The 22,713-nt window shown below is 47.6% G+C and overlaps 1 protein-coding gene across 1 annotated transcript in view; it reads right to left on the reverse strand.

Moving 5' to 3' along the window:
- Positions 1 to 321: 321 nt before the first annotated feature.
- NIBAN2 (niban apoptosis regulator 2) overlaps positions 322 to 22,713 on the reverse strand; it is a 248,934-nt gene continuing 226,542 nt past the window's right edge. The window contains exons 11-14 of the mRNA XM_069241498.1: positions 19,185 to 19,301; positions 18,928 to 19,035; positions 14,876 to 14,987; positions 322 to 6,264 (exon numbers count right to left, since the gene is read on the reverse strand). Coding sequence (XP_069097599.1) covers positions 5,213 to 6,264; positions 14,876 to 14,987; positions 18,928 to 19,035; positions 19,185 to 19,301 — 1,389 coding nt within the window. The 3' untranslated portion in view covers positions 322 to 5,212. The remainder of the gene's footprint in view (positions 6,265 to 14,875; positions 14,988 to 18,927; positions 19,036 to 19,184; positions 19,302 to 22,713) is intronic.

Below are 22,713 nucleotides of genomic sequence, written 5' to 3' on the forward strand. Positions count from 1 at the left end.
ATTATCTGTGCAATATTCAAGCGATGATAAAATGCACAGGGAGCCAATTATGTTTTATTAAACAACACTGAATAGAAAGAAAGGCAAGTTATTTATGTGTTATACCTTGATTTTAAAAAACAAAACACATGCTGATAGTACCACAACTTCAAAATATAGACTATTTTCTGGATATCAGGGTTCTTTCTATGCCTGCAGCCAGACACCCAAATTCGAATGATGAACACCTACCCTAGGCCCCTAAATTTATCCAACAAGCATTCCTGCACGAGCTCACAAGCGAAAGAACTGATGGATGCAAAAATCACAGAGGCAGCTTGATACAATAAAGCTTTTTTATTAATATTAATAGCATATTTTTACATCTGTGTAACATTTTCAATAAAATATTTGGGAGACGGTTTGTTTCCCCATGATAAGGCACTTTGGGAATTTGGGGGAGCATCTCTGGTAAAAGGATCTCTCCTCCTTCCCCCCGCCATTTTGGCTGGAATGTGTGTCTTCTGTGTTGAGATTAACCATGGTGTTTGAGCTTGTGTTTCTTTCGTCTCGAGACTACCATCTTGTTTGAACGCGAGTGTCTTTCGTGTTAGGACTAACCATGGTGTTTGAGCGCTGTCGATCTTTGCCAAAGGGACCAAGGGTCTTGTGTGATGTGCCAAGTGGAGAAGGCGTGGTCTGTGTGCATGATTCCCGCCCTGTCATGGGTACAGCATGCCAGCCAGTTATCAGCTGGACTCTAAAACACACCTCGTTATCCTGTTTAAAGACATCCCCTGGTCAATGAACATCAGGGCCTGCCTACCACTGCTTGCCAATATCAAAGGACCTGAGATGCAGCAGAGAGATTCCCTTCAACTCCAACGGAAGTACAGTTGAGAAATGGCCCTTTCGCCTGAGAAATGATGTCATTTTGGCGAGAGAACTAAGGGACTTGCACAAAAACAGTTTGCAGTTATTGTGGTGGAGCGGGTCTGTTCGAGTGTGGGAGGCTAAGGTCGCTTCTGAAATACTCTGTAGAAAGCTCTGACAGCTTAAACGACAATGATGCGGCTGCAGCTCCTTCAGGAGAAGGAGGTCTGCTCTGAAAATCAGGCAGGGGTCAGGGTTTGCCTGATTTGTGCGAGTATCTATAGAAGAGACACTATCGCACCTGCTGCTGAAAAATATTTCTATTAGTGTCTGAACAAAGGCTTCCTCTCTGCGCTGCTAATATCTGCACCCAAACCTTTGATTCAACCTGGCCTGGCTACTCGGAGGAGGGGGGGGGGGGGGGGGTTCATTGTCTGCACAAAAGCTTGTTCGCTGTGATTGCGAGTTTCGACACAGTTTAGAATCGCACAGAGTGCATAGTTCTGCTATTTAGTGCTCTGGCTTGGAATGGTGTCTTGTTAAAGTTTTGTTTTTATTCGCATACACTAGACGTGTTTTGAATGAAATTAATTTGAGAACTGCGAAACTCGCCCATTTTGTACATTTCTTTTGCAGAGTTAAATTGAGCTAAAAAATAAAAAAAACACCCACGTCCGCTCTGCTGTTAAAAAAGACCAATTTCACCCAATTCGTGCTTTTGTTCTGGTTCAAACTTTCTGCCTTTTCCAATCCATGTTAGGCGAAAGGATGTCGGTGAAATTTACGGTTTTGTCTTCAAGCCACTTTTACTACAGAATTTAAAAATATTGTCCAGATCTGACTCATAACACTGACCTGAAGCCCACAACGCTCCCCTAGTCTGTGTTAGTGCTGAGAGAGAAACCTCTTCCATAGTCTGCACTGATACCTACACAGACGCCTCTCACCAAGCATGTCTCCAACACAGAAAGTGTCTCCTTTGCAGTCTGCACTAGTTTTTAGATGAAAGAAGTACTCACTTCTTGTGCTGGTGTCTGAAAGAAATAGAAGTTTCTGTGTTGTCCCCTGTTAACCACTCTGCACTGTTTCTCCCTTAAATTCCACTGCCTGCTGTACTCCACCATAAACTCTCTGCTTTGGGCTTCCCTCCTTTCGGTCTCTCCGATCCCCCCGTTTCTGAGTTCCTCCTTCACCTCCTGCACCTACTCCCATGCAGCTCCTCTAGATCCTTCTGCTGCCAGACGAGGTTCTCCCCCACCACACCCTGCTCTGCCTCTGCTTGATTCCTGCAGTACTTCGGCTGCACCTCTTCCTCGAGGAATCCATACACCACAGTCATGTTCCCCAGATGTTTCCCTTTACCGTATTGTTTCTGGAGTGATTCCCCCACGCCAATGCTTAATTTGAGCCGGTGGTTTCCGGTGCTCAGCACCGACATCTACTTGTCAATACACCCGCACATATGACAGACTGCCACATGGTGGCGCTGTCAGTCTAATTTTGAAATGGTCATAACAGTTGTATTTTAATTACAATAGAATAAAAATGACTAATACCTGCTGCACAATCAAGTCTCATTGCTTTAGGGTATGGACAGTCTGAACTGTCACACTTGTAGGAGTGTGATGGTCAGTAGTTGTGTGGGTATAGCATTGACAGATCTGGCAGGGGCAAGGGGCCTCCTGAAGATGACCCAGACACCTTTTTTTTTTCTCTACAAATTAAGTGCTGCCTCCACCCGTCCTACTCTCTACAGTGCCCTTCCAATCCCTAGGCTAGTCATGCCCATTTTTCTCCTCTCTCGGGTGCCCTTGCTATAACACATTTCGCCCCCTCCCCCGTACCCTGCATGGCATCCCTTGTTAACCCCTACTCCCTATGCTGCTCCTCTTTCTCTATGGGTTGTTCCTCCACCACTGTGACTGTCTGGCTCCTTCAGTACTTGCTGCTGGGTGTGATCCCCTTCACATCTCTGGCTGTGCTCCAGCTCTTCCGTCTGGTTGCTCGAGCACACTAGTTCTCATCTTCCAGCTGCCCTCCTAGTCCACAGGACCAAATCCTCATTAAGAAATTCCTCAAGTCCACTTCCCACGTCTTTTTCTTCCAGCATTAATGGTGCACTGTGTGGCTGAAAGGCGAGCTTTATGAACACCACCATTTCATATCACCAGCTGAGTACCATGTTGGGTGTCACACCTGGCTGCACAACCAGGGCTAATCTCGCTTTATGCAGATAGCAAATGCTGATAAGCCAGTGCCAAAGCTAGCCCTACCATTTGTCTAAAGTTTAGTGCAAAAGGAATATGTTTTTCTTAGGGGGCTGAGACCTTGGTTGTCCATACGATCAAATGCACCCTCTTTTTTGTACTTGATGGAAGGGTGGGAGGTGCAAGACTTTTGTAAGTGAGCTAGGAAGACAGTTTCGTTGTTCCATAGTCCTCACTGCCCACACATTAGCCTACTAGCCTTTGCACAAAGCAGTCAGTAATGACTGGGTAGAAAGTTGCCAGTCCTTTCTGAACTGTGTACACAAGACGGTTCCTCCTTGAAATGCTCGTTTGCTGATTTCATAGCCTATTCACTCAGGAAGGCACATATAGGGCCTGATGTATCAAAGGGTTTACCCATTCAGAGTCTAAGAGGAAATATGTTGATAAAGGTCATAGTGCTGTGCAGTTTGTGAACCCCTCTATGCCCCCAGGACATACAACTAATGGTAGACAGTGGGTGTAGAGCAGGCTAAGAGAGTTAGGGACCAGACAAAGGACACAAAGCAATAGCTGGGCGGTAGGAGAACTACTATTAAGGATTTTAGGCTGCTCCGGATCCAGTGATTCCAGAACTCTTAGCAAATGGTGGCTTCTTGCAACCTGTACGAACAACCTCGCACGTTCTTATTACTTCTACACCTCCTAAACAAAGGCTGTGGCAGGGTGGGCGTGGAGGTGGCAATATGTCCTATAGTCATCGGTCCAAACCTGACATTTGAGTTTGAGTGCAAGAGGTTAAAGACTCAGGAGGTACACTACAGTGCTCTCATACCTACAGCACCGCACCAGCCCCCTCATGCTTATCTTGTGCATAAACCAGCCACAACCGTGCAGGAGATGCACCTACCAAATCATAAGGGGGTCTGCAAATAAGGGCTGAGATCCGTGTGAATGTCTCTCTAAGCTTCCGATGGTCTGATGCACTAGGTGAAAGGTGGAAATGAAATGGAAGAACTTGTTGGAAATCCAGGGCATGGATGTCAGCATCAAGGTTCATTGGCTAAGCTGTGTGAGGAGCCCCAACACTGGAGTCTACAGTTGATTGGGATATGCGGGTAATAGCAGGTCTACCTAGCAAGCCCCAACACTAGGTAGGTGTAGTGTTGTTCAGGATACAGATCCACTGAGAGAGTCAGAAGTGAGGTGCATGTAAAGGAATTGTATGAGGTGGGTCAGGCTGTGACTGCGACCATTTCACACATCTGTTAAAGACCCCAGGGATAAGTTGTGTCACATCACGGTACAAAGGCTCTGCCAGAGTTAGGTAGGAGAACCCTAGTGCTAGTGTCTGTTGTCAGTCAGAAAGAGGTGCATAAAAAAAAAATACTTTGCAAAGCTGCTTCCAAACTTACACCAGGATACTGCGGGCAGAGCTTGCCTTGGATACAGAACTGGAAGTGATCAAGGGTTCCCTAAGGGTTGACCTGAAGTGATCAGCATTGCCACACGCTCACTCTTCTAATGGGCAAGTTAATAAAGCACCAAAAGTGCAGGGAAAATCGAAATCAATAGAGGGTGTAATCAGCTGCTGCTCATTTTATGCGGTTGTAGATAGGTGAAGATCACCAAGCATTCGGTAAGAATGGAGTAGAGGGTGCACCAGTCCAGGCAGAACCTAATCAGAAGGTTTCTTTGCAACAACAATAGACAGCAAAAAAATACTAGTATCGGAATGTGAAGACAAAAGGGAACAATCCCAAGATGTACGCCAGACGATTGTGCCACACTGGAATGTCTGCCACTCAATGCGGCACCCAACCAGGTTCACCGTGTGACTGTTGAAGTTACATTCTGTACTCCAGCAAATAATGTTTTGGGTTGTTTTGCTTTCAGTGGCAGCAAAAGTGGAAGTCCAGAGTATGTTTCTTCTACTCAACCACTCTTCACTTCGTTTCTGGCATGCCAATCTCCACAGTAAGCATTAGTCTGAGGGTCTGAAGGCAATGGCTTGTAAACAGCCACATGTCCTGCCGAAATTTTGCCAAACAAAGCAACTGAATGAGAGGCGGTCTGGTGGCCAGTCCACTTTTGGCCCACAGAGTGGGCACGCACCCCCAAGTCAACTCCACTCTCCCCGAAAGAGTTCAAGTTTAAAACTGGGTCAGGGCCTCATCCCTCCCCTGGGTTTCCTTGTACAATTCATTGTGGTCTGCCTTGTCGAGCATTGCTTGGATGGTGGTGGAGACATCCTCTCTGATCTTTTTATCACCTGGCGTCTCGTGATCCGTTCGATCAATCTCATCATTCGAAACCACAACAGCATCCTCTACAGAAGGCTTCACTGGAGAGGCTGGTACCACTGGCTTCTCTTCCACATCTTCTCCTTCATTGCTTGGGGACTGGAAGCCACTGTCATGCTGGATGGAATGTGCCAGGTAAAGACGAGGAGGTTCTTCTGCCTGGTCTATTGTTTCACCATCAGTGGATTCATGTATGGGTTCCGCCATGGAGGACATTTCCTGACAGGGTTCCTCATCAGCAGACTTGTGGCTTGCTAGATCCCTGGCGATGGGTGCATCACATGTGCGTTGACTGGAGGTTGGTGCTTCACTGGTGGACTCTTCACTTGTGGGCACATGACAAGTGGGTTCCTCAGGTTTTGGCACTGCACTAGTGTGCGCCTCATTGATGGGTACTTCACAGGTGCTTTCCTCATGTACAGGTGCTTCATGTTTTGGTTCCTCAGAATCCATGCACCCTTCAACTTTGCTATGGTTTGTCACCGGGGCATCTGGTTGGTCAACAGCATGACCAGGGATCTCCACATCAAACTCTTTTACCAGCATGCTCCGGATACCTTTGACATAGTCAGGAGACCGGCATTCCCCTGGTTCTGCTTGTGAGGGCTGGGACTCAGCCTGCTCAACCTCTGGCTCCTCACGAATGTCCTCATGGGTTGGAACCTCCACGCATGACTCGTATGGGAGTGTGCTTTCATCTTCGTGGATCACTGATACCACCTGCCGCTGACGCCGTGGTTTCTCAATGGGAGCAGCTTTGTCAGACTCCCCACCACCATACTCCTCGCTCCAGTCAATGGGTGTGCCCTCTCCCAGCAGGTGCAGGTTGGGATCGCTGTTGTGCAGGACGATGCTGTCCCGGTAGAGGTTGTGCTTCCTCTGCAATGCAGCTTCTTTCACGGCTGAAATGATAAAACACAATGTCATCTAATGTAAGTAACTGAGGGTACACAACTGGCCAAAGACCCAGGGGCTCAAAACACCATCTAGACCAAAAGAACCATTACGTAAAGGGTCATTAGTGCATACCCAATTTATATTAGGAGAGGTGCTTGACTACGCAGCTGCAGTACTGGTGCACTAGGTCTGCGGTATGAATGATAACAAGGGAGAGCTATGTGAGATGAAAGTAAATTAAAGCATGGTGAGGATTAATACAGACAACTGAGGCTGTAACACATGGACCTGGCGTTGCATGCCAGCTCATTGCTCTCTTGTTGATGGTCCTCTCATATTTCACCATTTTCTGTCCCAGTTGTGTTCTGTATAAAAGTGTCTGTGTTTCCTCTTTTTAACTAGTACATTCTGAGGAGGTACATTGGGGTCAAGACTACACAAAGTTGTTTCCATTTTTGGCTTTCAAAGAATCCTGCTCGTCTTCATGACCTACTGTGGTCTGGTCGACTGTAGTGCACCGTTAAACAGGACTACCTCTAATGAAGCCAAATCACAGGTGTACTGGATTTACAACTCCGCACCCTGTGCCCCGTGGATGCTGCACTTAAACTACTATTGCCTCCTCACATCAGCCTCTTCACTGAGTACCAGTGCATTAAACCAATTGGTACTACATTTCATCCACGTAAAAGTTCTGCAAGGACCAGTATGTCAGCTGTTTGTGTTAGGGGAAAGATGTCTAACAATTGAACCTATATTCCAACCTCCCAGTGATCTCTGTTGTAAGGAAATGCCTCCTTGGCATGGTTACCCCCTGACTTTTTGCCTTTACTGATGCTAAGTTTTTATTTGAAAGTGTGCTGAGGCCTGCTAACCAGGCCCCAGCACCAGTGTTCTTTCCCTAAACCTGTACTTTTGTTATCACAATTGGCACACCCTGGCATCCAGGTAAGTCCCTTGTAACTGGTAACCCTGGTACCAAGGGCCATGATGCCAGGGAAGGTCTCTAAGGGCTGCAGCATGTCTTATGCCACCCTGGGGACCCCTCACTCAGCACAGACACACTGCTTGCCAGCTTGTGTGTGCTGGTGAGGACAAAACAAGTAAGTCGATATGGCACTCCCCTCAAGGTGCCATGCCAACCTCACACTGCCTATGCAGTATACATAAGTCACCCCTCTAGCAGGCCTTACAGCCCTAAGGCAGGGTGCACTATACCATAGGTGAGGGCACCAGTGCATGAGCACTGTGCTCCTACAGTGTCTAAGCAAAACCTTAGACATTGTAAGTGCAGGGTAGCCATAAGAGTAGATGGTCTGGGAGTCTGTCAGGCACTAACTCCACAGCACCATAATGGCTACACTGAAAACTGGGAAGTTTGGTATCAAACTTCTCAGCACAATAAATGCACACTGATGCCAGTGTACATTTTATTGTAACATACACCCCAGAGGGCAACTTAGAGGTGCCCCCTGAAACCTTAACCAACTATCCGTGTAGGCTGACTGGTTTTAGCAGCCTGCCACACTCGAGACATGTTGCTGGCCACATGGGGAGAGTGCCTTTGTCACTCTGTGGCTAGTAACAAAGCCTGTACTGGGTGGAGATGCTTATCACCTCCTCCTTGCAGGAACTGTAACACCTGGCGGTGAGCCTCAAAGGCTCACCCCCTTTGTTACAGCACCCCAGGGCATTCCAGCTAGTGGAGTTGCCCACCCCCTCCAGCCACGGCCCTACTTTTGGCGGCAAGACCGGAGGAGATAATGAGAAAAACAAGGAGGAGTCACTGGCCAGTCAGGACAGCCCCTAAGGCAACCTGAGCTGAGGTGACTCTGACTTTTAGAAATCCTTCATCTTGCAGATGGAGGATTCCCCCAATAGGGATAGGAATGTGACCCCCTCCCCTTGGGAGGAGGCACAAAGAGGGTGTAGCCACCCTCAGGTCTAGTAGCCATTGGCTACTGCCCTCCCAGACCTAAACACACCCCTAAGTTCTGTATTTAGGGGCTCCCCTGAACCTAGGAACTCAGATTCCTGCAACCTAAGAAGAAGAGGACCGCTAAGCTGAAAAACCCTGCAGAGAAGACGGAGACACCAACTGCTTTGGCCCCAGCTCTACTGGCCTGTCTCCCCACTTCTAAAGACACTGCTCCAGCGACGCTCTCCCCAGGGACCAGCGCCCTCTGAATCCTCAGAGGACTGCCCTGCTCTAGAAGGACCAAGAAACTCCCAAGGACAGCGGCTCTGTTCACCCAAGACTGCAACTTTGTTTCAAAGGAGCAACTTTAAAACAACTGGGTTTCCCGCCGGAAGCGTGAGACTTGCTACTCTGCACCCGACGCCCCCGGCTCGACTTGTGGAGAAACAACACTTCAGGGAGGACTCCCCGGCGACTACGAGACTGTGAGTAACCAGAGTTGCCCCCCCCTGAGCTCCCACAGCGACGCCTGCAGAGGGAATCCCGAGGCTCCCCCTGACCGCGACTGCCTGACTCCCAGATCCCGACGCCTGGTAAAGACTCTGCACCCGCAGCCCCCAGGACCTGAAAGATCGGAACTCCAGTGCAGGAGTGACCCCCAGGAGGCCCTCTCCCTTGCCCAGGTGGTGGCTACCCCGAGGAGGCCCCCCCTGCCTGCATCGCTGAAGAGACCCCTTGGTCTCCCATTGATTTCTATTGGAAACCCGACGCGTGTTTGCACACTGCACCCGGCCGCCCCCGTGCTGCTGAGGGTGTACTTTCTGTGCTGACTTGTGTCCCCCCCGGTGCCCTACAAAACACCCCTGGTCTGCCCTCCGAAGACGCGGGTACTTACCTGCTGGCAGACTGGAACCGGGGCACCCCCTTCTCCATTGAAGCCTATGCGTTTTGGGCACCACTTTGAACTCTGCACCTGACCGGTCCTGAGCTGCTGGTGTGTTAACTTTGGGGTTGCTCTGAACCCCCAACGGTGGGCTACTTTGAACCCAAACTTGAACCCCGTAGGTGGTTTACTTACCTGCAAGAACTAACAAACTCTTACTCCCCCTAGGAACTGTGAAAATGGCAATGTCTAGTTTTAAAATAGCTATATGTGATTTATTTGAAAAGTATATATGCTATTGTGATTATTCAAAGTTCCTAAAGTACTTACCTGCAATACCTTTCATTTGAAGTATTACATGTAAAATTTGAACCTGTGGTTCTTAAAATAAACTAAGAAAATATATTTTTCTATACAAAAACCTATTGGCCTGTAATTGTCTCTGAGTGTGTGTTCCTCATTTATTGCCTGTGTGTGTACAACAAATGCTTAACACTACTCCTTTGATAAGCCTACTGCTCGACCACACTACCACAAACTAGAGCATTAGTATTATCTCTTTTTGCCACTATCTTACCTCTAAGGGGAACCCTTGGACTCTGTGCATACTATTCCTTACTTTGAAATAGTGCATACAGAGCCAACTTCCTACATTGGTGGCAGCGGTGGGATACAAGACTTTGCATTTGCTGGACTACTCAGCCAATACCTGATCACACGACTAAATTCAAAAAAAATTCATTAGAAACTGATTTTTGCAATTTGTGCTATTTTTCTAAATTTTTAAAAGTCCTGCTAGGGCCTTGTGTTAGTCCCTATTAGCATTTTTTTTTTTAGAGTTTAAAAGTTTTGTGAAAGTTTGAATTAAGTTCTAGAGATAGTTTTAGATTCTTAAAAAGTATTCCAACTTTTAGAAACATAATGCCTGGTGCAGATGAGAATGTGGTGGAACTCGACCTCACACCTTACCTCCATTTTAAGATGAGGGAGCTAAGGTCTCTCTGCAAAATAAAGAAAATCCCAGTTGGCTTAAGACCCTCCAAACAACAGCTCCAGGAGCTTTTGGCAGAGTTTGAAAAGGCCAACCCCTCTGAGGATGACAACCCAGAGGATGATGATAGTGACTTGGAGGAGACTCCCCCCCCCCTCCAGTCCTACATAGGGAGAACAGGGCCTCTCAAGCCCTGTCTCCAAATATACTAGTCAGAGATGCTGCTTCCCTCACAAGAGGGGCCAGCTCCTCTGAAATCACTGAGGATAACCTCAGTGAAGATGACCTCCTGTTAGCCAGGATGGCCAAAAGATTGGTTTTGGAGAGACAGCTCCTAGCCATAGAAAGGGAAAGACAAGAGATGGGTTTTGGTCCCATCCATGGTGGCAGCAACTTAAATAGGGTCAGAGATTCTCCTGACATGTTGAAAATCCCTAAAGGGATTGTAACTAAATATGAAGATGGTGATGACATCACCAAATGGTTCACAGCTTTTGAGAGGGCTTGTGCAACCAGAAAAGTAAACAGATCTCACTGGGGTGCTCTCCTTTGGGAAATGTTCACTGGAAAGTGTAGGGATAGACTCCTCACACTCTCTGGAAAAGATGCAGAATCTTATGACCTCATGAAGGGTACCCTGATTGAGGGCTTTTGATTCTCCACTGAGGAGTATAGAATTAGATTCAGGGGGGCTCAAAAAACCTCGAGCCAGACCTGGGTTGATTTTGTGGACTACTCAGTGAAAACACTGGATGGTTGGATTCAAGGCAGTGGTGTAAATGATTATGATGGGCTGTACAATTTATTTGTGAAAGAACACCTATTGAGTAATTGTTCAAATGATAAACTGCATCAGCATCTGGTAGGCCTAGGACCAATTTCTCCCCAAGAATTGGGAAAGAAGGTGGATCATTGGGTCAAGACTAGGGTGACCAAGACTTCCACAGGGGGTGACCAAAATAAAGGGGTCACAAAACCTCCCCAGGAACAAAAATAGTAAAGAGTCTTCTACAGGCCCCCCAAAACCTGCACAGGAGGGTGGGCCCCGAGCCTCTTCACAAAACAATTTTGGGTACAAGGGTAAAAACTTTGATCCCAAAAAGGCCTGGTGTCGTAGCTGTAATCAGCCTGGACACCAAACTGGAGACAAGGCCTGTCCCAAGAAAAGTACCACTTCTAACTCCACTCCAGCTAACACTGGAATGGCTAGTCTCCAAGTGGGATCAACAGTGTGCCCAGAGCAAATCAGGTGTCACACTGAAGCTACATTAGTCTCTGAGGGTGGGGTGGATTTAGCCACACTGGCTGCCTGGCCTCCTAACATGCAAAAATACAGGCAGCAGCTCTTAATTAATGGGACAAGTGTAGAAGGCCTGAGGGATACAGGTGCCAGTGTCACCATGGTGACAGAGACACTGGTTTCCCCTGGTCAATACCTGGCTGGACAAACTTATCCAGTCACCAACGCTGACAATCAGACTAAAGTACATCCCATGGCTATGGTAACTTTAGAGTGGGGAGGGGTCAATGGCCTGAAACAGGTGGTGGTCTCCTCAAATATCCCAGTAGACTGTTTGCTTGGAAATGACCTGGAGTCCTCAGCATGGGCTGAGGTAGAATTGAAAACCCATGCAGCCATGCTGGGTATCCCTGAACTGGTGTGTGTCAGGACAAGGGCACAGTGCAAGGCTCAGAATGAAAAAGTAGAGCTGGAGCCTGGAAAAAGGGCCCAGCCTACCAAGAGAAAAGGAAAGACAACTGGGAAACCAGCTGCAACACAACAACAAAAATAGAACCTCTCTTCTCAGGAAGAAGTTCTGCCCGCTGAGGGAACTGAGCCTCTGGAGTTAGAACCTTATCAGGTTGAGCTCCTAGGTGGCCCAGGGGGACCCTCAAGGGAGCAGTTGTGTAAGGGGCAAGAAACCTGTCCCTCTCTTGAAGGCCTTAGGCAGCAAGCTGCTGAAGAGTCCAATGGCAAGAAAACTGGAACACATAGGGTCTATTGGGAAGATGGACTCCTTTACACTGAGGCAAGAGATCCCAAACCTGGTGCCACTAGGAGAGTGGTAGTGCCTCAGGAGTTTAGGGAGTTCATACTGACCTTAGCCCATGATATTCCTCTTGCTGGGCATTTGGGACAAACCAAGACGTGGGAGAGACTGGTCAACCACTTCTACTGGCCCAACATGTCCCAGAAAGTCAAGGAGTTTTGTGTCTCCTGTACCACCTGTCAAGCCAGTGGTAAGACAGGTGGACACCCAAAGGCCCCCCTCATTCCACTTCCAGTGGTGGGGGTCCCCTTTGAAAGAGTGGGTGTGGACATAGTGGGTCCACTTGAACCTCCCACAACCTCAGGGAACATGTACATGCTAGTAGTAGTGGATCATGCTACTAGATACCCTGAAGCTATTCCCCTTAGGTCGACTACTGCCCCTGCAGTAGCCAAGGCCCTCATTGGTATTTTTACCAGAGTGGGTTTTCCTAAGGAGGTGGTGTCTGATAGAGGTACCAACTTCATGTCAGCATACCTGAAACACATGTGGAATGAGTGTGGAGTGACTTATAAATTCTCTACACCATACCATCCACAAACTAATGGTCTTGTTGAGAGATTCAACAAGAGATTAAAAGGCATGATCATGGGGCTCCCTGTAAAACTCAAAAGGAGATGGGATGTCCTCTTGCCATGTCTGCTTTTCGCTTACAGAGAGGTGCCTCAGAAGGGAGTAGGGTTCTCACCCTTTGAACTTCTGTTTGGCCACCCTGTAAGGGGACCACTAGCTCTTGTGTAAGAAGGCTGGGAGAGACCTCTTCATGAGCCTAAACAAGACATAGTGGACTATGTACTCGGCCTACGTTCAAGGATGGCAGAGTACATGGAAAAGGCAAGTAAAAACCTTGAGGCCAGCCAACAGCTCCAGAAGTTTTGGTATGACCAAAAGGCTGCAATGGTTGAATTTCAACCAGGGCAGAAAGTCTGGGTTCTGGAGCCTGTGGCTCCCAGGGCACTTCAGGACAAATGGAGTGGCCCTTACCCAGTGCTAGAAAAGAAGAGTCAGGTCACCTACCTGGTGGACCTAGGCACTAGCAGGAGCCCCAAGAGGGTGATCCATGTGAACCGCCTTAAGCTCTTCCATGATAGGGCTGATGTGAATCTGTTGATGGTAACAGATGAGGACCAGGAAGCTGAGAGTGAACCTCTCCCTGATCTCCTCTCATCAAACCCTAAAGATGGTTCAGTAGATGGCGTGATCTATTCAGACACCCTCTCTGGCCAACAGCAATCTGACTGCAGGAAGGTCCTGCAACAGTTTGCTGAGCTCTTTTCCCTAACCCCTGGTCAGACACACCTGTGTACCCATGATGTGGACACAGGAGACATCATGCCTGTCAAAAACAAAATATTCAGACAGTCTGACCAAGTTAAGGAAAGCATCAAGGTGGAAGTCCACAAGATGCTGGAATTGGGAGTCATTGAGCACTCAGACAGCCCCTGGGCTAGCCCAGTGGTCTTAGTCCCCAAACCTCACACCAAAGATGGAAAGAGAGAGATGAGGTTTTGTGTGGACTACAGAGGACTTAATTCTGTCACCAAGACAGATGCCCATCCCATTCCAAGGGCTGATGAACTGATTGATAAATTAGGTGCTGCCAAATTCTTAAGTACCTTTGACTTAATAGCAGGGTACTGGCAAATCAAAATGGCTAAGGGCCTGATGATGAGATTGGCAGTCAGTAGAGCGCCAGACTCATGTGGCAGTCAGGTCGGCCGTTGCAGTGGTGGTCCAACCGCCAGGGTACCGCCACTGCGGGTGCAGGTTGCAATCAGCCAGTGTGGTACTGCATGCATTGCTTCCCTTCTGATTATGATGTGGTTCACCTCCAGCCTTTTCATGGCAGTTTTACCGCCATGAAAACGTTGGCAGAGAACAAGTGCAGGGGGCCACAGGGTGGGCCCTGCACTTGCCATTGGCAGTACAAGGGTCCCCCTGCCCAGCACCACTGCAAGGCTCACTGTCTGCACAGCAGACCGTGAACATTGCGAGGGTGCTGGTGCCCCCTGCGTGCGGCAGCATTGGTGACTGTTCGATTACGAGCCGGTGACAATGCTGCCGCCACTTTCCGACTCAGCCAATGAATGGAAACCTCGGTTTCTGCCCATCAGCCCAGCGGGAAAGTCATAATGGGCCTAGTTGGGGCGGAACCCAGTAAGGTGACAACCACCCTGTTGGAAGTTCGGCAGACGGGTCATCCCGTCTGCGGAACTCATAATAAGGCCCTAAGTCATGAAAACACAAGGCTATAAGTACTGGTTTCAAATTATGACCACCATGTTGTGAAGAGTAAAGATTTTCAAGAACGGTACTGTGTACTACTAGGTCAATTCTTAAAAATCTGAATCTTAGTGGGCTGGAATCAGAACTACCTCATGCATATTAATGAGGTAGGTGGCAAAGTCTGAGTCCCTACAAATCAGACCATCACCTCCCTCTCACAAAGCTTTTTATTGCAGCTCACTTTTCATAAAGAAAAATGGGATGTAATTTAAAAAATGGTCTCACAAACTTTAGCAGTAAGCAGTAGTCCCATGGGCCACTGTATACTTCTAAAAAAAAATGTATTTTCAGCATTCGAAAATGGGAATGGATACCAATGCCTTTCCGTAGTTGGTAAAATGTTAATGTTTTGCAAAAGGATTTCAGTAGCAAAACTTTCTATAGCAGAAGAAATTGGTATTTTGAAGGGGCGATTTTAGGGTTTCCCCAACCCTAACTGCTGTTTTTTAAGTGCATCTGATTCATGGAACCCCAGAAACCCCCTTACCCTGCATAATCTCTTTAATCACGGACTGCAGCACCACTTCCTCGTAGGTGTTCTCCACCAGGATAGAGCGGGCAAAATCCTCAAATATCAGCTCCTGGAATCGTGGAAGATCCTGTGGATAGGAAAAAAGGGAATTGTGTTTAAACAACCACCAACATGTGGACAAAAGTCAAGATCAATCAAGGCACTGCTATAAGAGTACTGCAACTTTAAACAACCTACAATATGCAGACAAAACTTAATGCCCTAAAGGCACGAGACAAAAAAGACAATAGACACAATGGCATGTATTACAGTCCTACTCCCTAGTCAACTCTCTGTTAAACTCAAGTGGGATCTCAAGTTAGGTTAGGGGTACAAACAATAATGGGTGTGCTTAAGGCCATGCCCCAGCCTTGCTGGTGGACTACCAGCGTTCTCCCTGTTTGCTATAGGCGCTTGCCAAGTCTGAGGATGCAAGGTGCCATTTAATGTTTAGGTATCAGTCTACCTCTTTCTCGCGATGCAAGAGACGCAGCACTACCAGGGAATTTTTACTTTGGGGCAGAAGAGGTTGAAGTGCTTTGGGGTACTTAGCTGCCGCTTTGCCAGGGAACATTAGCAGTTCTGTCCATCATTGCTTGGTCTCTTATAGTGCCCATCCTATTTATGGAGAGTCACCTACCAGGGTCTGTGCTAATATCCATAAGTTTCAGGCGTCATCTACTATAATCTTCCTCAGTTAAACTAATGGGGTTTGTAGTTTACTAGCCTCTACCTGAAGCAATGACATTGGTGAGGTACCTCTACTACAACTTACCACTCAAACACTACTCACTGGCTCTTCCATCTGTGGTAACGAACCAAGGGCCATACGTACGAACACATTTTCCACTAGGCACAGAATGGCTAAAACCCTTTGATACGTCTAGCCCCAAATGCCCATCAGATTGGGTGACTTTGCCTAATACCACGCAATTAGAAGCGATGCCTCTTTCTTTAGTTATTTTGCCCTTGGATTATAATCTGCATATTTCCAATGATGTCCCCATGGTCTCACTCCAGCACATTTTAAGTACTCGCCCTTCCCTGTGTCCCTATGATTGGTAGTCTTGTTCCATTGTATTTCCGGTAGTAGGATTCCTCTGCTGGAGGGGCCTCCCTTCTGTCCTTCTTGCACTGCTCTACTTTCCCTGCACCTGTGCTCATGAGTCTCACAGTCTCCAGCCTTATAATTCTAGTGCCAGTTCTTCCCTTGCTTCCTGTGTGTAAAGAAATGCCTCCTTGGCATGGTTACCCCCTGACTTTTTGCCTTTGCTGATGCTAAGTTTTGAATTGAAAGTGTGCTGAGGCCTGCTAACCAGGCCCCAGCACCAGTGTTCTTTCCCTAACCTGTACTTTTGTTTCCACAATTGGCACACCCTGGCATCCAGGTAAGTCCCTTGTAACTGGTACCCCTGGTACCAAGGGCCCTGATGTCAGGGAAGGTCTCTAAGGGCTGCAGCATGTCTTATGCCACCCTGGAGACCCCTCACTCAGCACAGACACACTGCTTGCCAGCTTGTGTGTGCTAGTGAGGACAAAACGACTAAGTCGACATGGCACTCCCCTCAGGGTGCCATGCCAACCTCACACTGCCTATGAAGTATAGATAAGTCACCCCTCTAGCAGGCCTTACAGCCCTAATGCAGGGTGCACTATACAATAGGTGAGGGCACATGTGCATGAGCACTACGCCCCTACAGTGTCTAAGCAAAACCTTAGACATTGTAAGTGCAGGGTAGCCATAAGAGTATATGGTCTGGGAGTCTGTCATGCACGAACTCCACAGCACCATAATGGCTACACTGAAAACTGTGAAGTTTGGTATCAAACTTCTCAGGACAATAAATGCACACTGATGCCAGTGTACATTTTATTGTAACATACACCCCAGAGGGCACCTTAGAAGTGCCCCCTGAAACCTTAACCGACTATCTGTGTAGGCTGACTAGTTTTAGCAGCCTGCCACACACCAGACATGTTGTTGGCCACATGGGGAGAGTGCCTTTGTCACTCTGTGGCTAGTAACAAAGCCTGTACTGGGTGGAGGTGCTTCACACCTCCCCCTGCAGGAACTGTAACACCTGGCGGTGAGCCTCAAAGGCTCACCCCCTTTGTTACAGCACCACAGGGCACTCCAGCTAGTGGAGTTGCCCGCCCCCTCAGGCCACGGCCCCACTTTTGGCGGCAAGGCCGGAGGAGATAATGAGAAAAACAAGGAGGAGTCACTGGCCAGTCAGGACAGCCCCTAAGGTGTCCTGAGCTGAGGTGACTCTAACTTTTAGAAATCCTCCATCTTGCAGATGGAGGATTCTCCCAATAGGATTAGGGATGTGCCCCCCCTACCTTCAGGGAGGAGGCACAAAGGTGGGTGTAGCCACCCTCAGGGCTAGTAGCCATTGGCTACTAACCCCCCAGACCTAAACACACCCCTACATTCAGTATTTAGGGGCTCCCCAGAACCTAGGAACTCAGATTCCTGCAACCTAAGAAGAAGAGGACTGCTGAACTGAAAACCTGCAGAGAAGAAGGAGACACCAACTGCTTTGGCCCCAGCTCTACCGGCCTGTCTCCCCACTTCTAAAGACACTGCTCCAGCGACGCGTTTCCAGGGTCCAGCAACCTCTGAAGCCTCAGAGGACTAACCTGCATCTAGAAGGACCAAGAACTCCCGAGGACAGCAGCTCTGTTCCCCAAAGACTGCGACTTTGCAACAAAGAAGCAACTTTGAAACAACACACGTTTCCCGCCGGAAGCGTGAGACTTTGCACTCTGCACCCGACGCCCCAGGCTCGACTTGTGGAGAACAAACACCACAGGAAGGACTCCCCGGCGACTACGAGACCGTGAGTAGCCAGAGTTGACCCCCATGAGCCCCCACAGCGACGCCTGCAGAGGGAATCCCGAGGCCCCCCTGACCACAACTGCCTGCTTCAAAGACCCGACGCCTGGTAAAGACTCTGCACCCGCAGCCCCCAGGACCTGAAGGATCCGACCTCCAGTGCAGGAGCAACCCCCAGGTGGCCCTCTCCCTTGCCCAGGTGGTGGCTACCCCGAGGAGCCCCCCCCCTTGCCTGCCTGCATCGCTGAAGAGACCCCTTGGTCTCCCATTTGATTCCTATTGCGAACCCGATGCTTGTTTGCACACTGCACCCGGCCTCCCCCGTGCTGCTGAGGGTGTACTTTCTGTGTGGACTTGTGTTCCCCCCGGTGCCCTACAAAACCCCCCTGGTCTGCCCTCCGAAGACGCGGGTACTTACCTGCTGGCAGACTGGAACCGGGGCACCCCCTTCTCCATTGAAGCCTATGCGTTTTGGGCACCACTTTGACCTCTGCACCTGACCGGACCTGAGCTGCTGGTGTGGTAACTTTGGGGTTGCTCTGAACCCCCAACAGTGGGCTACCTTGGACCCAAACTTGAACCCCGTAGGTGGTTTACTTACCTGCAAAAACTAACAAACACTTACCTCCCCCAGGAACTGTTGAAAATTGCACTGTCTAGATTTAAAATAGCTATATGTCATATATGTGAAAACTGTATATGCTATGTTGCTAATTCAAAGTTCCTAAAGTACCTACCTGAAATACCTTTCATTTGAAGTATTACTTGTAAATCTTGAACCTGTGGTTCTTAAAATAAACTAAGAAAAGATATTTTTCTATACAAAAACCTATTGGCCTGGAATTGTCTCTGAATGTGTGTTCCTCATTTATTGCCTGTGTGTGTACAACAAATGCTTAACACTACTCCTCTGATAAGCCTACTGCTCGACCACACTACCACAAAATAGAGCATTAGAATGATCTCTTTTTGCCACTATCTTACCTCTAAGGGGAACCCTTGGACTCTGTGCATACTATTCCTTACTTTGAAATAGTGCATACAGAGCCAACTTCCTACACTGTGCCTGTGCTTTACCCCTGTACATTTTCAGTAACATCTCATCCCATGTGGCTTCCCTCCTGTACCAATGATGGTACCTTACTCTGTTGGACCAACAAGCCTCTTTGCCTCAGCACTACCAGCTTACCCCTTTACAGGTAGGTGCCAGCTTCTTCAGAAGAAAGGGCATGATGATCTGAAGCAGGGCCTCCCTGAAGAACTTCTTGCGCACCGTGCTGCTGTCATAGTCATATTTCTGCAAAGGATGTGGGAAAGGAAATGAAAGAGTCAGAGTGAAGTCTACCAGCTGGTCAATACTGAGAAACAATCTGACCCTCTCTGGCTGGAAGGGCCACATCTGAGGTTTCCACATTCCTGCAGAAGCCGGCACTGGTCAGTCCTCACCTTCAGCACCCGCTCCAGGATCCGCTGGATGGCCTTACACACCTCCTCCTTGTCCGTTGTCTTCTCCAGTTCCTGGTGCAAGAGTTGCTCGAATGTGAATACTGCATTGTCCATTTGCTAGATGAAAAGTGAAGTGGAAGTTATAATCGTCTGATTTGCCAAAAGTAGTCAATATATTATAAGAACCATGACATATGACTGCTGCCCCTCGGATAATGATCCCATTTCCCTCAGCCTTTCCCTGGCAGGTTTCCCCACCAGGGAAAGGCTGGCAGAAGGGGTGCTCTGGGGCTCCCCTGGGGGCTCCTGCACTGCCCATGCACTTGGCTTGATTTACGGGCAGTGATCTGCGCGACGGGTGCAGCTGCACCCGCCGCACTGAGGCATTGACGGCAGCTCCACATTGTCCCGGCCAGGCATTTCATTGAATAATTCTCTCCAGTTTTCTGTTTTTATTGGTGCTGTCTGGAGAATACTTTATAGTGCCAAGAGCCTCGATCCATGAGTGCAGTACGCTTTAGAAATATCTTAAAATAAATAAATCGATCACGTAAATGCTTTGTGAGTAAATGTTGCCTCTGTTGATGCAAATTATTGCTGCTTCCTTCCTTTTTCAATAGCAATTCCCTTACTGCACCCCATGCCTAATAATGTGAAATGTGTCCTTTGATGGCAGAATTTGTCATAACACAGTTCTGATGCCCATTTAATTAACATTCAAATACAATTTGAGTTTAAGAATTTAAATCATTATAAGCTGCTACGGTGACAATGCTGTGCAGTACATCTCCTGGCGCAGTTTTCAATAGTAGTGTAATTTCTACTGGGCATCATTAAAGACGGGCATTTCTCTCGGTTGTATAACGACCTGCTGTGTCAGACACCGAAGTATGGTAGTGAAATACTTCAAGAGTTCATATTTAGTGAGGCCTTTTAGCCTATATAGTAGGAAAATGCACCTCTAGTGTCTAGTTTTCCAAAATATTATTTTGAGGGGAGTGGGGGGTCCCTTCCACTTCCGCTCCCTTCTAGCAAAACTCTCCGGAGAGGCACAGGGTAACTAATTTGTTCGCTTACTCTGTACGATACAAGTACAAACTGGTATTTCACGCTCTATTTGTGTACAGATTTACCAGTCATCGCTGTTCTTTGTCACACTGTGAGGGCACCAAGCGCACCTCTTTCAGCGTTATCATCTCATACGTCATGCCTCCCAGAAACTATACCTAGATTAAAAAAAAATCAAGCCATCGTTCCCTCTCCTGCCACAAGAGGGCGCCAGAGTACAAAGACTTGCTGTGAAGGTGCAAGGGGTCATTTTAAAATGGGTGTATTCCAAAGTTAGAAGAGGCTGCCACACCCACCTGAGAACTGGCGCCAGAAAGTAGCTAAGTGAGTTTGTTATGCCTGGCTCCAGCTCGGTTGCCATTTTACCTGCAGGCATTCACCACACAGTGTTGAAACTGTTTTTTCTAAGGACGCAATCAGCGCGCCCTTCCAGTGCCGGGGTGATTGTTCTGTGTGTCAAAGAGTTGGTGAAACTATTTAAATGTTAATAACAAGCCAGAGGGCAGTTCACGGCCTTCAAGTAGAGAAGCAGACAAAATGAAAGATAATTATAAAATGAAAGAAACATCCGTTTTTCACATCACTATGTAAAATGGACGGAGCAAAAAAACATATATTAGAGTGTTGATGGCTGAAGAAGGGGTTATACATGATACTAGGCGCGTGATGGAGAAGCACACCTCTGGAAGGAACATTGCCCTGCTCACTGCCAGACATGTCAAGTCTCACTCGTATGACATGGGTCTCACACCGTGGAGGACTGCTGCCTCACTCTTGGCATGCACCTAGGGGCCCCATGGAATTTAATGCACCACCACCCAGGAGCAAGAACTGTCGGTTTAAACTAGGGTTACCAGAATACTGCATGCGCTGCGGACACAACCGCTCTTTACAGATCATTGTTTGAGGAGTCATTTCCAAATTGAGCCACTTGAAAGGGACCAAGAATACAGATCCCAGAATGGACTGATTTATTTAATGAAAGCCCAGGACTGGAAACGAGATGACCTGATGGCATGTATACTCTTGGTCACCCTAATGTTAACAAGAAAAATCTCACTCCTGTGGGTGTTTGCTCAGAGAGATCTCTCTCACTGGGTCCCATAAGGAATATACTGACAAGCGTTGCGCTTTAAAGCAAAACTGCAAAAGATGTGCACAGTGTGGATTACATAACATAGCCAGACCACAGTATTAATAAGAAATGAAAATGTCACTTACCCAGTGTACATCTGTTCGTGGCATCAGTCGCTGAGATTCACATGGTATGCATGAGCTCGCCATCTGGTGTTGGGTCGGAGTGTTACAAGTTGTTTTTCTTCGAAGAAGTGTTTTCGAGTCACGGGACCGAGTGACTCCACCTTCTGTGCTCATTGCGCATGGGCGTCGACTCCATCTTCGATTGTTTTCCCCGCAGAGGGTGAGGTAGGAGTTGTACTATAGTAATAGTGCCCGCGCAATGAAAAATGTAAGTATGTACCTATTAAAGGATTAAGTAATATATATACAAATGTACAAAATTGAAGGTAACTTCTGAACTGCTACAGGCTTCCGGGGAGGTGGGTGGGTCCATGTGAATCTCAGCGACTGATGCCACGAACAGATGTACACTGGGTAAGTGACATTTTCAGTTCGATGGCATCTGTCGCTGTAGATACACATGGTATGCATAGACTAGTAAGCAGTTAGTTCCCCATAAGCGGTGGTTTAGCCTGTAGGAGTAGAAGTTGTCTGAAATAGAGTTCTTAATACAGCTTGACCTACTGTAGCTTGTTGTGCGGATAGCACATCTATACAGTAGTGTTTGGTGAATGTGTGAGGCGTAGACCAAGTGGCTGCCTTACATATTTCTTGCATTGGGATGTTTCCTAAAAAGGCCATTGAAGCACCTTTTTTCCTTGTTGAATGTGCCCTGGGAGTAATGGGCAGTTGTCTTTTTGCTTTAAGGTAGCAGATTTGGATGCATTTAACTATCCATCTGGCTATACCTTGTTTTGATATTGGGTTACCTGCATGAGGTTTTTGGAATGCAATAAATAGCTGTTTAGTTTTTCTGATGTTCTTCGTTCTGTCAATGTAGTACATTAATGCTCTTTTGACATCTAATGTATGTAGTGCTCTTTCAGCCACAGAATCTGGCTGTGGGAAGAATACTGGTAATTCTACCGTTTGATTTAGATGGAATGGAGAAATAACTTTTGGTAAAAATTTTGGATTAGGTCGTAGGACGACCTTATTTTTATGTATTTGTATAAAAGGCTCTTGTGTTGTGAACGCTTGAATTTCACTTACTCTTCTTAGAGATGTAATGGCGATGAGAAAGGCAACTTTCCAGGTGAGGAATTGTATTCCGCAAGAGTGCATGGGTTCGAAGGGTGGGCCCATGAGTCTTGTTAGAACCACGTTTAGGTTCCATGAAGGAACAGGTGGTGTTCTTGGTGGTATAATTCTTTTAAGCCCT

The sequence above is a fragment of the Pleurodeles waltl genome, chromosome 6 (assembly GCF_031143425.1).
Source record: "Pleurodeles waltl isolate 20211129_DDA chromosome 6, aPleWal1.hap1.20221129, whole genome shotgun sequence".
Classification (NCBI taxonomy): Eukaryota; Metazoa; Chordata; class Amphibia; order Caudata; family Salamandridae; genus Pleurodeles; species Pleurodeles waltl.